The sequence below is a fragment of the Periophthalmus magnuspinnatus genome, chromosome 21, assembly GCF_009829125.3.
Source record: "Periophthalmus magnuspinnatus isolate fPerMag1 chromosome 21, fPerMag1.2.pri, whole genome shotgun sequence".
Lineage (NCBI taxonomy): Eukaryota > Metazoa > Chordata > Actinopteri > Gobiiformes > Gobiidae > Periophthalmus > Periophthalmus magnuspinnatus.
Window position 1 is genome coordinate 26,257,998 of NC_047146.1, and position 14,760 is coordinate 26,272,757.

The 14,760-nt window shown below is 38.0% G+C and overlaps 1 protein-coding gene across 1 annotated transcript in view; it reads right to left on the reverse strand.

Moving 5' to 3' along the window:
* The window catches only part of lrp1bb (low density lipoprotein receptor-related protein 1Bb), a 464,724-nt gene that overhangs the window by 273,589 nt on the left and 176,375 nt on the right, over positions 1–14,760 (reverse strand). The window contains exons 13-16 of the mRNA XM_055230393.1: positions 11,408–11,597; positions 8,753–8,875; positions 7,775–7,918; positions 4,965–5,090 (exon numbers count right to left, since the gene is read on the reverse strand). Coding sequence (XP_055086368.1) covers positions 4,965–5,090; positions 7,775–7,918; positions 8,753–8,875; positions 11,408–11,597 — 583 coding nt within the window. The remainder of the gene's footprint in view (positions 1–4,964; positions 5,091–7,774; positions 7,919–8,752; positions 8,876–11,407; positions 11,598–14,760) is intronic.

Sequence of the window (14,760 nt, forward strand, 5' to 3'; positions counted from 1 at the left end):
TGTTCACTGGTTGCGCTCCTATAGAAGACACACTCCTTAACTTAGACAAAGTAACATAGCTATATAGAGTAAATGATAAGTGGTAGTGATGTGTGCATAACCCATATTTGCGCTGAGAAGCTTTGATAGTGAAATCTGCTATCATACGCGGAGACTGAGTAAAGAGATCAGACGTCACACACATTCATGTCTTCAGATGGATATAGCCTCAAGTCAAATGTATGAAAGACGACATAACATGTGGAGATGGGACTGTGGTCGCATACTAAACTGGGCTGCTTGTTTAAAGCAAAAAAATAATCACTATCATAAATGTTATGACTGTTACTTGCTTCTATAGGTATACTCTCAAAATAAAGTATAGAATATTACAGACCTAATATTTTGAATTAGTAATGTTTTGTGAGACTGTACCTTAAAAAGCCTATGTAGATTAGAGAAGTGGTTTTGCTCCAGGTTTTAACAGTAGGACGATCGTACACATCATTAGCTCTAGTTCCATGTAATACTTGAAATCGCCATTACATTGATTCACTGCACAGCCCTAACATGCATCCAATTAGTAATGCATTTCTTATAAAAATGGGCGACTATTGACAAACAATATGATATGCAGAGATGGAATGTATTATATACTTTTGTAGCTCTATTGTAAAAATATAATGCTGCATGTTGCCATACATCTTGTTTAAAGATTAGGAAAAACTTGGGCCGTTGCTATCCAAGATCGAACTATAACTTTCTGCAATGCCCTCAAAATAAGCTCTGTTCGGCAGGACGTAATAACTGCATTAACGTGTTTCTGTTTTTATGTGACATTTCGTTTTCCAAGTTGAATCAAAAAATAAAGTATCTCCACATTATATTTAAACTATAGTCTGCTTTTTACCTGGTTAATTTAGTTGCATTTACTTTATATTCATATATTCTACCCACTTTTGAACATTGACAAATAACTAATGAGGTTGCCTGTGCAATAATAATAATAATAATTAAAACTGCAAACAGTGATAAAGGCCCTCGCCACCCCTTGCGACCGCGGGGTACATGCCACCGCGGAGATCCTGCCTTTCGTTCCCCATTACATCGCCCCTCCCCCCCAAAATCGGCGACTGAGTAATACTACTCCATTCATTCCAATGAGACCATTTATCACATTGTCACGCCTGAATGGTTGGAAATAGAGGTATGTCTTCATTGGCTTTTTTGTTGTTATGATGAGAGGAATATGTGTACCAAATTTCAATAGTCTATGACACAGTAAATATTTTTCATCCTTGTAGACCAAAACCTATGTATTTCAATGAGAAATGTCAGACGTTGCCATGGCAACACCTTTAAAAATAGAGGTATGGTGTCTTTGACTTTTTTGTTCAGTATCGGAATAGGGATGTCCATGGCAAATTTCAAATGTTTGTGACAAAGTAATTTTTTTACGTGCCATTTAAAAATTTCAAGGGGGTGCTGTGGAGCAATGTAATATTTGATATGTGTAAATTGCATATCTATGCACTCAGATGAAGATTTTGAACAAAATGTGTATTAATACCGGAAAATAGGAAACTGCATGTTTGAGCTACGGGACATTTAAAACTTCAAAAAATGCCTTTTTTCTTTGCAGGCTGGCCACACCCACATTTTATAATTTAGAAAATTCCAAAAGAGTTCCCTATAATCCCACATGGGTCTAGTAAATTGTGACCATTTTGCAAGTTTCTTGAATGAAAATCCACGGCATAAAAAATCCAAATGTTAGAGTGAAAATTTTGAAAAAATGCGGTTCCGCCCACAATGGCCGACTTCCTGTAGGGTTTAGGGTGGGGTCATAATATAATTTTTTACTTGTCTTGACATGTTCTATGTTTGTACCAAATTTCATTTGTCTACGATGAAAAACGTCTCTCATTGCCGCAATGTATTTCAAATTTTGAGGTGGCGCTATTGAGTCATTTTGAAACATTAATTTTTTTGAACATCAAAATAATAAATTTTTCACCAACCTTGAATTTTGGGTCGAATAAAATTGACTTTTCGTTAACGTTCAGGGGGTCAAAAGTGACTTCAATCCAAAAATCCAAAATAATAAAGAATAATAAAGAATAAAAATAATAAGAATAAATAATAAAGAATAAAAATAATAATAATAATGGAAACGCATTTTTCACCCATTATTTTTCTCCTAAACCATAACAGCTACAGTCATGTGACTTTCTCACATTGTGCCCCATCACAAATAAGGCCCCTGTGAATTCTTTAACACGTCCACGACAAATCGCTTGTCTTCTACGAATTTTTGAAAATGAAATTTGAAGAGGGCGCTAGAGAGCCATTTTGTGAGAGAGTGCCTTGATTTGCATACCATTGCGTTCAGCTCACAAATGTGCATAAACGCTGTATTAGCATTTTCCCAACAAAAAATGTGTGAAAGATAAATATTTTATTGAAATATTGCAAAAATTGCGATTTTGTTGAAAATTCACCCTGACCACACCCAAAGTCATAATCAAAATGTAATTGTTTATCTTTAATCACACATGGGTTTAGAGGGATTTGGCCAAATTTGAAGTGTTTGTGATGAAAACTGGGCGAGAAAATGTCCTGAATGTGAGGGTGTGCAGTTTTGTCGTTCCCGGGTTTGATCCAATATGGCCGGCGTCCTGTGCATTTTAGGGCGGGGCCATAATATCATTTTTGTCATGTCCCGACATGTACTATTTTTTGATGTGAGTTTCGGATTTTTACGTCGACTTTTTTCCGAGTCGGGCTCCCATTGGCCCCATGAAAATCAAAGTTTGAGGTGGCGCTACTGAGTCATCTTTCGTTATTTTTTCTTTCTTTTAGAGCTCGTCGAGTTCTAATTTTTGACACCACTCACTGCCATGTCGGGGCGTGTTTACTACTTGATTTTTGCCATTTTCCGGGTTTCGGACACGGTTTTAATGAGTCCCTCGCCGGGACGGAGTCCCAGGCTCGGGCCTAATAATAATAATAATAATAATAATAATAATAATAATAATAATTATTATTATTATTATTATTATTATTATTATTATAACAATAATAAAAATAATTAGATTAGCAACTCATCGCCACTGCCCCTCCATAGCAACTGTCCCTGCATAGCAATTGCCCCTGCATTACGACCATCTTTATTGCCACCTCCCCTGCATCATGACTTCCCCTGCATCATGACTGCCCCTGCATCATGACTCCAAGCATCACTACTGCCCCAATACATTGTGACCACCCCTGCATAACAATTGCTCCTGCACCTTGACAACCTTTATCGCCACCACCAAAAATTACCACCGTTTCTACATCGCAACCCCCTGCATCGCCACCACCCCTCCATCATGACCCCCTGCATTGCAATTGTCGCTGCATCACGACCAACCTTGCATCACTACTGCCCTGCATCGTATAGCAATTGCCCCTGCATTGCGATCGCTTTTATCACCTCCGCCCCATGCATCGCTTTTTTAGTTTTTGTCATGATCCGCACTGTCCGCTCCATGTTTTCCTTCCCTCCTTCACCTGCCAGAGCTGGGCTGAGCTCCTGGCTCCTCCTGCGCGCACCTGCAGCTCATCAGCACAATTACCTCCACCTGCTGCGGAGCATAAGAGGAGCTGGGACCAGACACTCGGCGCGAGATCGTTGTTGTCCCTTCATTCCTGTCGTTCCTGTGTTCCTGTGTTTCTGTCGTGCCTGCGTTGCTCTGTGTTGCTTCACCCTGTTCCGTACTGGATTATCTGCGTTTGGTGCCGGATCCTATGTGTGCCTTCAGCCCTGCTCCGACCCTGCTCCGATCCTGCTTCTACCCTGCTTCTCAGCCCTGGTACTGTCTTGGTTTTTCCCTGCACTCCACGTTCCTGGATCCTGGCCCGCACCTGGCTTCCCGCTCACCATCAGATCAACCCTCAGTTTTGTATCTTGTCTCAATCTGTACAATAAACACTGTAAATATTCCCCGAGTCTGCACTCTTTGGTCCGCTACACCCACCGTTACAACAGTTTTTAACAATTTTTCAGTCTTTAGAATGAAAATCCACGGTATGAGAGGAAAAATATTGCAACAATTGGGTTCCGTCCACTATGATTGAGTTCCTGTAGGGTTTAGGGTGGGGTCGTAATAGAGGTGTTGAAAAAAAAAAAATTCTTAGAAAGATCACGATTGTGAGAATTTGGAATTGATCCAAAATCGTCAAGATGTACAGATTTATTGTAAAAGGCGTTAATAACAGTGTTTCTGCCACGGGAAAATATTCACCTTAAACTTCACCTGATATTGCCTCTGTTGAGTTTACATACGTTTCTCTTTGTCAGTAAACTGGTAATAAGCCTGTGTGTTGTAGTAAATGCACCACTCCAACTTTTTTCCTGTTCGGGCTCCCAAAAATAGATTTTTGAGGAGTGCTCTTTCATTATTTTGTCTTGGTTTCTTCACTCAAAATCAAAGCTCACCGCATTATAATTTCCAAAACTAGTCACTGACATGTTCGGACTTGTTTACTACTTGATTTTTTTCTATTTTTGAAGCTCCGGATACGGTTTTAATAATACAATCATAATAATGCCTTAGACTTATAATGCACTTTACATGCTTGTCAAATAGTTGCACTGCAGGCGTTATTCTTTCACTCCACGTCCAGTGATGGTAAGCTACTATTGACTGCCAATCTGCACCATCGGCCCCTCTGACCACCACTAGTCACACACTCACACACCACATTCATATTTGGAGCCATTGTCGCCCCAAGTTTCTTTGTCACCTATATCTGATATTTTTAGAAACTAATGTGAATAAGCTCCATAGTGCACCTATTTTCTGGCACTACAAAAGCCTTTTGCACAATCTCCCTTCTTTTCTGTTGACATGTTTATCTAAAAGGTTTAGGTTGAGGCTATCTATCCCACTGTTGAAGGGTGCAGCTCTGCCTTGTTACTGCAGACTGATAGCACTTACCTGAGCATGTACTGTTGGCTTCATCTTCTCCATTGGCACAATCATTCATACCATCGCAGAGCCATCTTTTGGGAATACATCGGTTGTTGCTACATTTGAACTGATCCATGGGGCAAGTGTGGTTTGCTGCAAGCACAAAAATCTTGTAAATAAATAAAAATATACACTATAGAATGTGTTAAAAGTAGTCACTGCATAATTTATAGTCTGTATAGCTCAGTTTTGCTATGATTGCAAAAGAAGTTGGACAAAGCACTCAATGATTGTCTAAGCAGTTTGAGAACATAGATCCCAGTTGCGCTCTCCCTGTGTAACTTGAAAAATGTACAGCTTTATCAAAATTAGTAGTAAATGGAAAAGTATTAAACAAAGCATTGCTGTTGTTATTCAATAATGCTCCTAAACAGATTATTTCAAAATGAGTATGTATAGAAAGTAAAGAAACTTATTTTATGTGTCACTTTCAGGTATGGAATTAATGTATATGGTATTTATGCATGATTTATGTTAAGTTCATATTACTGATTTATTGTAAAACCACAGTTTGTAACTTTTTAGCCAAAATGTAATCGACTTAGATAAAAGCATGGTGTTTATATATATATATATATATATATATATATATATATATATATATATATATATATATATATATATATATATATATATATATTTATATTCCACATGTGACATTAAACTGGAGAATGTTCTTAAAAAATGGTCTGATCTCCATGAAATCATGCAGGCGATGTACCAGCTCCACAAATATGCATCATTTATGTATAATACATAAAAAATACTTATATACTTATATGCAGCTCTGCCTGCATATAAGTTTCTCCATGGCCTAGCACCAAAGTACATCTCCAACATGTTAGTGCCATATGAACCAGCTCGTACTCTGAGGACTTCAGGGACCAGCCTCCTGCTAGTGCTTAGAGTCAGGACTAAACATGAAGAATCAGCATTTCAGTTTTACGTAGAAAAGACATGGAACAGTCTTCCTGAAGATGTGAGACAGGTCTCTACTTTGAGAATGTTTAAATCCAGGCTCAAAACAGTTCTGTTTAGCTGTGCATATGACTGAAAGGTTTTTATTCTGCACTCTTCTCTTTTAATGTTAATTTTATGATGATTATTAATGCTTTGATTTGTTTGTATTGTAATTTTAATGTCTTTCTTATTCTGTAATGCACTTTGAATTACTCTGTGTACCAAGTGTGCTATACAAATATGTTTACCTTGCCTATGTTTAATGTTGTTACACTGTATTTACATATTACTGGTACATGGTGTAAATAAAAAGTTTAAAAGTAAAAAAAAAAAAATGAAGTTTCAGTTATCAATGTAATACACAAAGTATAAAAGTACTGATATGCACCTTTCAAAAATAACATAAAAAACTCAAAAACTTACTCAGACTTTAAATGGTCACCACTCAACTCTTCTCAAAACTTTCCTTTTTCAGACGCATTTGACATTTGTCCAAAGCAAGAGATTTTCCAGGCACTCACGAAGCACCACTCAATGTTTTAATTTTTATATCACTTTAGCCGGAGATTACTTCAATATCACGCTGGCTTTTCAGAAGAACACAGCATCAAAGCAGTGTCTCACATAAGTGTTGTTTATTGTAGCGATTTGTTAAAGTGCAAGTTTTACACAAGTAACAGAGACAGCCAGTGAGGAGGAGGAGCACTTTTCACCCTGCTTTAGCGTTGACATTTCCAACACATGGGCTGACTGGAGGAAGAGTAAGCCTTTTAGAGCATACTATCTCACACTGTGCATGACTCCGCATCTAAGTGCATCGTCACTACTTCATTTTTTATACTCAGAAATGTTGGAAGAACTCATTTTAGAGGCTCTTTACAGCACGTTTGCTCATTCTAACAAAGGCTGTATTCTCTGTTGACATCAATCCAACATAAGTGCTTCATGTAATAGTTTGCGTTTTAAAAATTGTGTGAATAAAGATCAAGCTTATCAAGTGTATTTAAAGGGCCCATATTACACTATGTCTGATCTATGTTATCATACTGTTTCCTCATCACAAACATACCCGAAGTTGTGTTTTGTTTCATTCACACATGTCTAGCACATAAACTGTGCAAATTTGGGTTTAGTTCTTCTCTCAAACAGAAAGCACTCTGTGATGTCATGAGGTAAGAAGGGAAGTGCTCCACTATATTTTTAAATTCCAAACACACCTCCACTAGAATCATTTGGATGATATCAGCCCTGGAATTTCCAATTGCTACTGAACTGAATTTCCAATTGCTACTGAACTAAAAGTAGACCTGGACGACTGAGGGTCTACACAAATAAAAGTCGAAAGGTAGCTGTTAATTTGAAAACTAACATTACATGACATCACAAGGTGGAGCAGAGCATTTTGACAGACTAATACTAAAGAATTACTCAAACGTGTGAATGAAACAAAACTCAACTTTAGGTATGTTTTTGATGAAGTAACATATCAAAGCTCTCAAGAGTCAATTTTTATTGACTCCATGGAGATCTTATTGCCTGGAATGTTCCATAGGGGCATTAATACTGCCTCTATTGCATTGCAAAATCAATTTAGGGATGACAAAACTAAAGATGATAACAACATTTGTCTTTTTCAAAAATGCAATAGAAGAGCAAGCATATACTGTATTTCTATTATATTTTCATCATTGTGGATAGAGTCAAGTCACAAATGCATCATGTAACCCTCTGTATCTGTATCTCTGTAGGCTATATTAATTTACCCCCTTTGGGCAGTTCAGTTTCTTATAGAGATTTAAGTGGATCTTTTTTCTTACAGCAAATGTGCTTTTTCTCATCACTCCCATCCAGGCAGTCATCATCACCATCACACTTCCACAGGGCACGAATACATCGCTGATTCAGACACTGGAACTCATCATTTTTACAGCGGTGCACCTCCAAAACATCAGCAGAGTCGTCTGGGGACAGGAAAGAAAGGGAAAGTTATTGGGCAAAGCCGTTAGAGCACACAAAAGCTGGTTCATAATTGGCTCATTTTAAGCTGCCTTTCTTGGGATGAATATGTGGCACCAGTAGAGTGTGAGTTTGCGTGCGCCCAGCCAAGGTGTCCCTTTTAGTACAAAGTCAAGTCAGGCAAACCGGTGTCCTCGGTGAATGATTTGGACTTGAAATGGATTAGACTATGTGCTTGCAGTGCGATATTTAATAATAAAAAAAAAAAAAAGATACAATGATGAGAATTGAGGCATTTACCGCTAGTGCAATATGGCTACTAATAATATGGCCACTACTGGTTTATGACCATGAAAGCAATTAACCCCAGGTAAAGTAGGTATTTGTGTCTCAATGCTATTGCTAAAATTTATATCTCAAAATACAACACAAAACAACTATATGAAAATTGTGTTTTTCTGTGCAAATCATTTAGATGGTATCATTTTGTACCACAGCAACAAAACAGTAAAAAGTGTTACAGTAAAGTGTACAGTTAGCAAATTAGCTTTAAATTAGCTACCGCATATTCACTTATCTTTTAAAGTCAAGCAAAGAATAGTACATATTAGGTCATGTTATATTCCCAAAAAGAATACCCGTTCAAAACCCACTAGAAAAGGCTCTGCTATCACATTACCATTACTGCTAGCAAAAGCAAGATTCCCCCTGAGAATGTGAGAGTATGTAGCTAGATCAACTGTGTTATATGATTTCATTCCCAGAGGAGGTAGGGTGCTGGATTACTGAGTATGTGTAAAAGATGATCTGGTTTGTATCTGATGCATGTGTCCTCCTACCTGCACAGGTGACATTGTTCTTCTCTAGGACCTGGTTGTCAGCACATGCGCAAACTCGGCCTCCAGGGATGGCCAGGCAGAGGGTACTGCAGCCCCCATAATTCACACTGCATGCATTGTCACCTGCAGAGAGGGATGATTCAAATAAGGTGTCTGGCTCACTTAAAAGTGCATTTCTGTATGTCAGTGTTGAATCTGAAAGTTGTCATTAAAGGCCAGGTTCAAGTTTCTAGTTGTTCCCCTTGAAAACTATCTAACACACCTAAGCCAACATTGTACGTAAGAATTTGTTCTTAATATTTTGCCTAATATAGTAAACATAAAAAAGAAAAAAAAGAAAAAAGGAGGAGGGAAGGAGCATTATTTTATGGGCTATTATTACATTGTCTTTAAGTAGTCAGTAGCGGAACATAATGACATAAAAGTAGTAAAGTACTGTACAAATTTTAAGTAATTTAGGTATTTTACTTAAATACATTTTAAAGTGGATACTTCACTACATTTGACAGAAGGTATCTGTACTTTCTATTCACCTACATTTTTTAACAGGACTGAAAAATAAAAGTATTTTTAATTATTGATTGAGACCTGCTGAAAAAAGGTTTATTTTTAACACATTTGTAGTTTGAGCAAACAAAAATATAAAGATAAAAACAGCTAGAAAAAAATTATCAATTCAAGTCTCTAAGTCTGTTGAACAAAATTCAGCGCAAAAGTTCAAAATCACTACATTTTAAGCTTTATTAGATCTCAAAATCTGTGTAAAACACTTACTTTTTACTCTTTAAGTACATTTTTAAATAGGTACTTTAATATTTTTACTTGAATAGATTGGTTCAGGTGATACTTTTAGTTTGTCTTATGATTTCCTTGCCCCGGGTTCTGTACTTTAACTGAAACAACAAAATTGAGTAGTTCTTCTACCACAAGTAGCCTATCTAAAATGAAAAAGAACTTAGAATTTAGTTCATCTGGCCATCATCATCATCATCATTAAACTCTACTACTCAAGTCATGAAATATTAAACAAAATGTACAAAATCTGTGAGATAGGCCTATCTTAAAACAATTAATTATAGCCTATTAATCTGTGCTAATATTTACTTTTTGGACCTATCAATTAGGTATAATAGCAAGGAGTAACAAAATATTTTAAAGAGGTTTTCAGTTGAAGGCCTTGTGTCTCTCATTCAACAGTACAGGGAGCAAAATTAGTTGGAAATAAACTATATAGCAGGTGTGGGCCATGAAGTATCTCTCATTATTATTTACAGTTCAAAGTTAGTTCAGATTCAGTTGTGCAATGGCATACCAATTGAATAGATACAAATACAAAACTTGAATATTTTTCTCCTTCACAACTGCATAAAAAGTCTTTCTGTATAAACCTTCATACTGTCACATTAGTTCGGCATAAGACACCTTAGTCACTTTCATTAAACACAAGCTCCAAAGCAGCAGCTGAGCCAATGAGATAAAGCATTGGTTTTGTACAGGCCAATCACTAATACTCAAAGGAGTGGACAGCCAATTAATCTATTCAGTGACATGAACAATAGAGGGATGTCCGGGAGAAATCCTCAGCAGGGTGTGATCTGTAGGCTGAGGACACTATAGCAGACATTATACACCATTGAATATTCAGCACTGGACTCTCCTACTCAAAATCTGGAATCAGAGAAATGAATACAACAGGAACTCAAGTGTTAAATCTCTTGTGTTTGGAATAATAAGATACAGACTGGATGTAGGTGGTTCAACATCACTTTCCTCTATTCTGCATTGTATTTAACTTATAACAACTTAAATCAGTCTTTAGTTAAAAGACCTAACTTGCATGTTATGTCCAGACCTCCTCATCTGACCCAGCCATGTCGCATTCTCACATAACACCACTAGGTGCTATCTACTGTACTTCTAAATGATAGTATTCATATATTCATGAGCATGAACAAAGGCAGGGTGGAGCAGGTTTTCACATCTGCATATGGGTGGCAGCAATCGCCCAGGTCCGTTCCATAGCAAAAGCAAAATATAAAATCTGTGAAATGGACTTAACATTCTAGGAGTGAAGAAGTTGCCCAGACCTCCTCAGTGATCTAGTTAAATAAAAGCAAATGCTCCACTGAGCTTAGTCCTTACTAATTGACCAATGAACAATGACTCAAACTAATTGTAATTACTAGTCACAGTTATCAATAGTTTTGGTTCTAGTTGGTTAATTGGCAAACTCCAAATGGATACCGCACTGATGAAAGTAGTAGTATCATTTTAACCCTATCTTGCAACTGTAAAGAATGTTAAAATATCCCTTGGTTTGAGTTAAGTTTCCTCTTGTGCATATTAAACAAACACAATTTTGCTATAGCAAAGTCACACAAAATGCAAATTGAACTTGAGAATTGCAATAATAAGGCACCATATCACTACACTATAGCTACGAGCTGCAAGTCGAGATGAGATGAAAAATCTTAGTATCTATTCAACCTTAAGTTCTGTCTATTAAAAAAAACACAAAAGCTACAGCTGTAAGAGCATACAGAGCAAAGAGCCTTTTCTCTCTTTCAGCCCAAATGCAGTTTGCTTGTGCTCTGGTATGGGAGTCATGCTCCAGTGACACTAGTGGGGCAGTATTGAAAAGCAGAGCAGCCAAACCTTGCTGGCTGTGAGCGTCATAAACTTGTAGGCCGAATAGAGGTGGTCTCTCGCTCCTGAGCAGAGTCACATCTCCGCTGTTCAAATCCAGCTGGAACACCGAGGCGTTCATGTACTCCGTCCAAAAGATGAAATTCCGATAGTGAGATATCCCAAAGGGGTGGTTCAGCTCTTTGCCGTTGTATACGACCTGCAAGCACAAGTGTGGGTTGATCGGTTTGGTTATAACTTTTTTGAAAATACTTATAAGTTGACAGTTTTTGTGTTATATACAAATAAAAGTAATTTGAACTAATTTAGTAGATTTGAGTCATTTTAGCAGCTGATGTCATCACCATCACCCAGGACCTTTTTCAGCTCCATCCCAGCATCATCTCCGTCCCAGCAGAGCATGTACTTCCATCAGCACCTGAGGTAAGCCAAGCTGCCAGCCCAGATGATAATGCAATTCTAGTATAGTCACGACCATCACTGAGTCTGCAGCCTCCCATCTCTCCACAACCTGTACATATCCAGTAGTTGGGGGTGAGCAGGTTGGATCACAGCTGATCCCTCACACCCTGGACACAGAGCCACTCCTCTCAGACAGGAGACTATGGTCCATTCAGACCAGAACCTCTTCCCACAAGAACAGTTTCTTTCCCTCAGCTTTTGAACTTATGAACACGCTACAACACCTGTCATTTTACACTAGTTACTGCCACTTTAAATAACTGTAATGAACCTACTTGCACTATAGTTTTTCCACTGTTATTCTGCTCATACTGTATATTTTCTGCTGTATTTCAAAGTCTATTTTTTACTTTACATTAATGCATACTCTTATTTTATTTATCTATTTATTTATTTTTTTACCATAGTTTATATAATTATTCTTTGTAAGTTCCTAGCTTGTGAATTTTGTGAACTGACAATGGCAATAAAACTAATTAGCATCTGATTCTATTTAATACACAGTACAGGCCACATCTTAGCCCATCCATCCATTTTCTTCCGCTTATCCGGGGCCGGGTCACGGGGGCAGCAGTCTAAGCAGGGACTCCCAGACTTCCCTCACCCCGGACACGTCCTCCAGCTCCTCCGGTGGGACCCCAAGGCGTTCCCAGGCCAGCCGAGAGACATAGTCCCTCCAGCGTGTCCTGGGTCTTCCCCGGGGCCTCCTCCCAGTGGGACATGCCCAGAACACCTCCCTAGGGAGGCGTCCAGGAGGCATCCTGAGCAGATGCCCGAGCCACCTCAGCTGGTTCCTCTCAACGTGTAGGAGCAGCGGCTCTACTCCGAGCTCCTCCCGTGTGACCGAGCTCCTCACCCTATCCCTAAGGGTGCGCCCGGCCACTCTGCGGAGGAAGCCCATTTCAGCCGCTTGTATCCGCGATCTTGTCCTTTCGGTCATTACCCAAAGCTCATGACCATAGGTGAGGGTAGGAACGTAGATTGACCGGTAAATCGAGAGCTTCGCCTTCCGGCTCAGCTCCTTCTTTACCACAACGGACCGATACAGCGACCGCATCACTGCAGACGCTGCACCGATCCGCCTGTCAATCTCACGCTCCATCCTTCCCTCACTCGTGAACAAGACAACACATCTTAGCCCTGAAGTCAAAACAATCTATTCAAATGTGGGACAGAAAACTTCTCAATGTCGAAAACAAATGTTTCAAAACCTTAAATGTTGTTGACATTTTCTGATTTTTATGCCTTTTTTATGTATTTTTTGCAGATTTATGCAAGCAACATTTCTACAGTAATGCAAACGCAAAGCAAAGAAGTAACCCAAAGAAAAAGACAGTAATGCTTAAAAATAGTTAAACCACCAATTTACAACTCCATACTATAGATAAAGTAATTTGATTTTGTAAATGATTTTGTCAAAATAAGCTAACAGTGTTGGCAAACCTAGACAGAGACATGAAAAAGATAAATTCAACACTAACACAAAGTGGATAAAGGAGTTTCACAGGGTTTTATTGACTATGGAAAGAATCAGAGAGAATTCTATCAGCCTAAAGCGGGATGGAGCTGTTTGGATATGGGCTGTGAAATGATTTGATAACAGTATATGATGAATGCGATTCAATTTTCCCCTGCACAAACCTATTCACACTGTGCTGACTGCCTCTAATAATGTTTGCTGGAATCTTGGCATTGATTAAATAGAATTTGCAAATAATTCATTAGTGTAATCTGCCAGCGAGCGAGTGCGTCCGACAGGAACGGTTAGGGATGGAGGGACGTCTTGTTGGCTTTTGTTTTGGAGGAGGAGCACTCTATCACTGCAAGGCACTGAACAAGACGCACAGATGTTATCTGCATATAAATATCAAACATCTGCAGATAAAACGTGTATCAGTGTTCAGAATGGATTATTTGGAGAACAAACTTTAAAATAAACTAGTCTAATTTATTTTAAAATTTGTTGTTGACTTGTGGCATCTCAAGATTTGTCAGAGCACTGTCCATCTTTCATCTTGGGGAACCTTAGTTTGCCAAACTAGTTTTTGGGTTGACAGGTTAGGATCCCCAAAACTTCACAAAGGGTCCCCAGAACCCCAGCCTACACCAAACTAAAACTATAATGAATGACTTGATATGATGTTAAACTGTTACCATCTTTTGTTTAATGTTGATTACTTCTATAACATCTTAAACAACTTTTTAAGTTTAACAAGGAGAGCAGAAGGATGTCGAGGTTGCCAACGTATCTACCGGTAAAATAGTGGTGCCACAATCTATTTTAACCCCAAGAACAATGCCATAAAACACTGGGATAATAAGTCATACTGAAACTGATAAGGTTTTTACCTTTATCTGGACAAGCAGATAAAACATTACATCAGTTTATTTAATTTTTGTTTTTTTTGTGAATGAATAAACAACACCACCACCTTATATTTGTCACCTAAACCAAATCTGAAACCTTCAATTTACAACAAAAATTAGCTTTATTGAATATTTGTGAGCCAAATTATTTTTGATAAATCATATAATATCATTCATGCGGTCAGTCTTTCACTTAATGGGTGTTGAGTACCAAATGTGTGGGTGGGCAAACTGTAACCTTAAGTGAGGTTAGTCACAAATGAGGGAACTGGAGTAGTAGCAGTTATTATCTCACCAGTCATCACAAAAAATATGTATTACTGAGATGCATTTATTGATGTTAGCTGTTATTTTGATCATATCCAGAGTAGTCATCCAGGTCTTTTTCTACAAATCCAGAGTAAAGAATAAAAACAAACATAGTAAACAATTATAGTTAAATATACATAGACTGCATCAAGAAGATTCAAAAGGCAGTCATATAGACTTTGATAAACTCCCATTTTAAAAGTATGAAAAATGTATGATTTGAT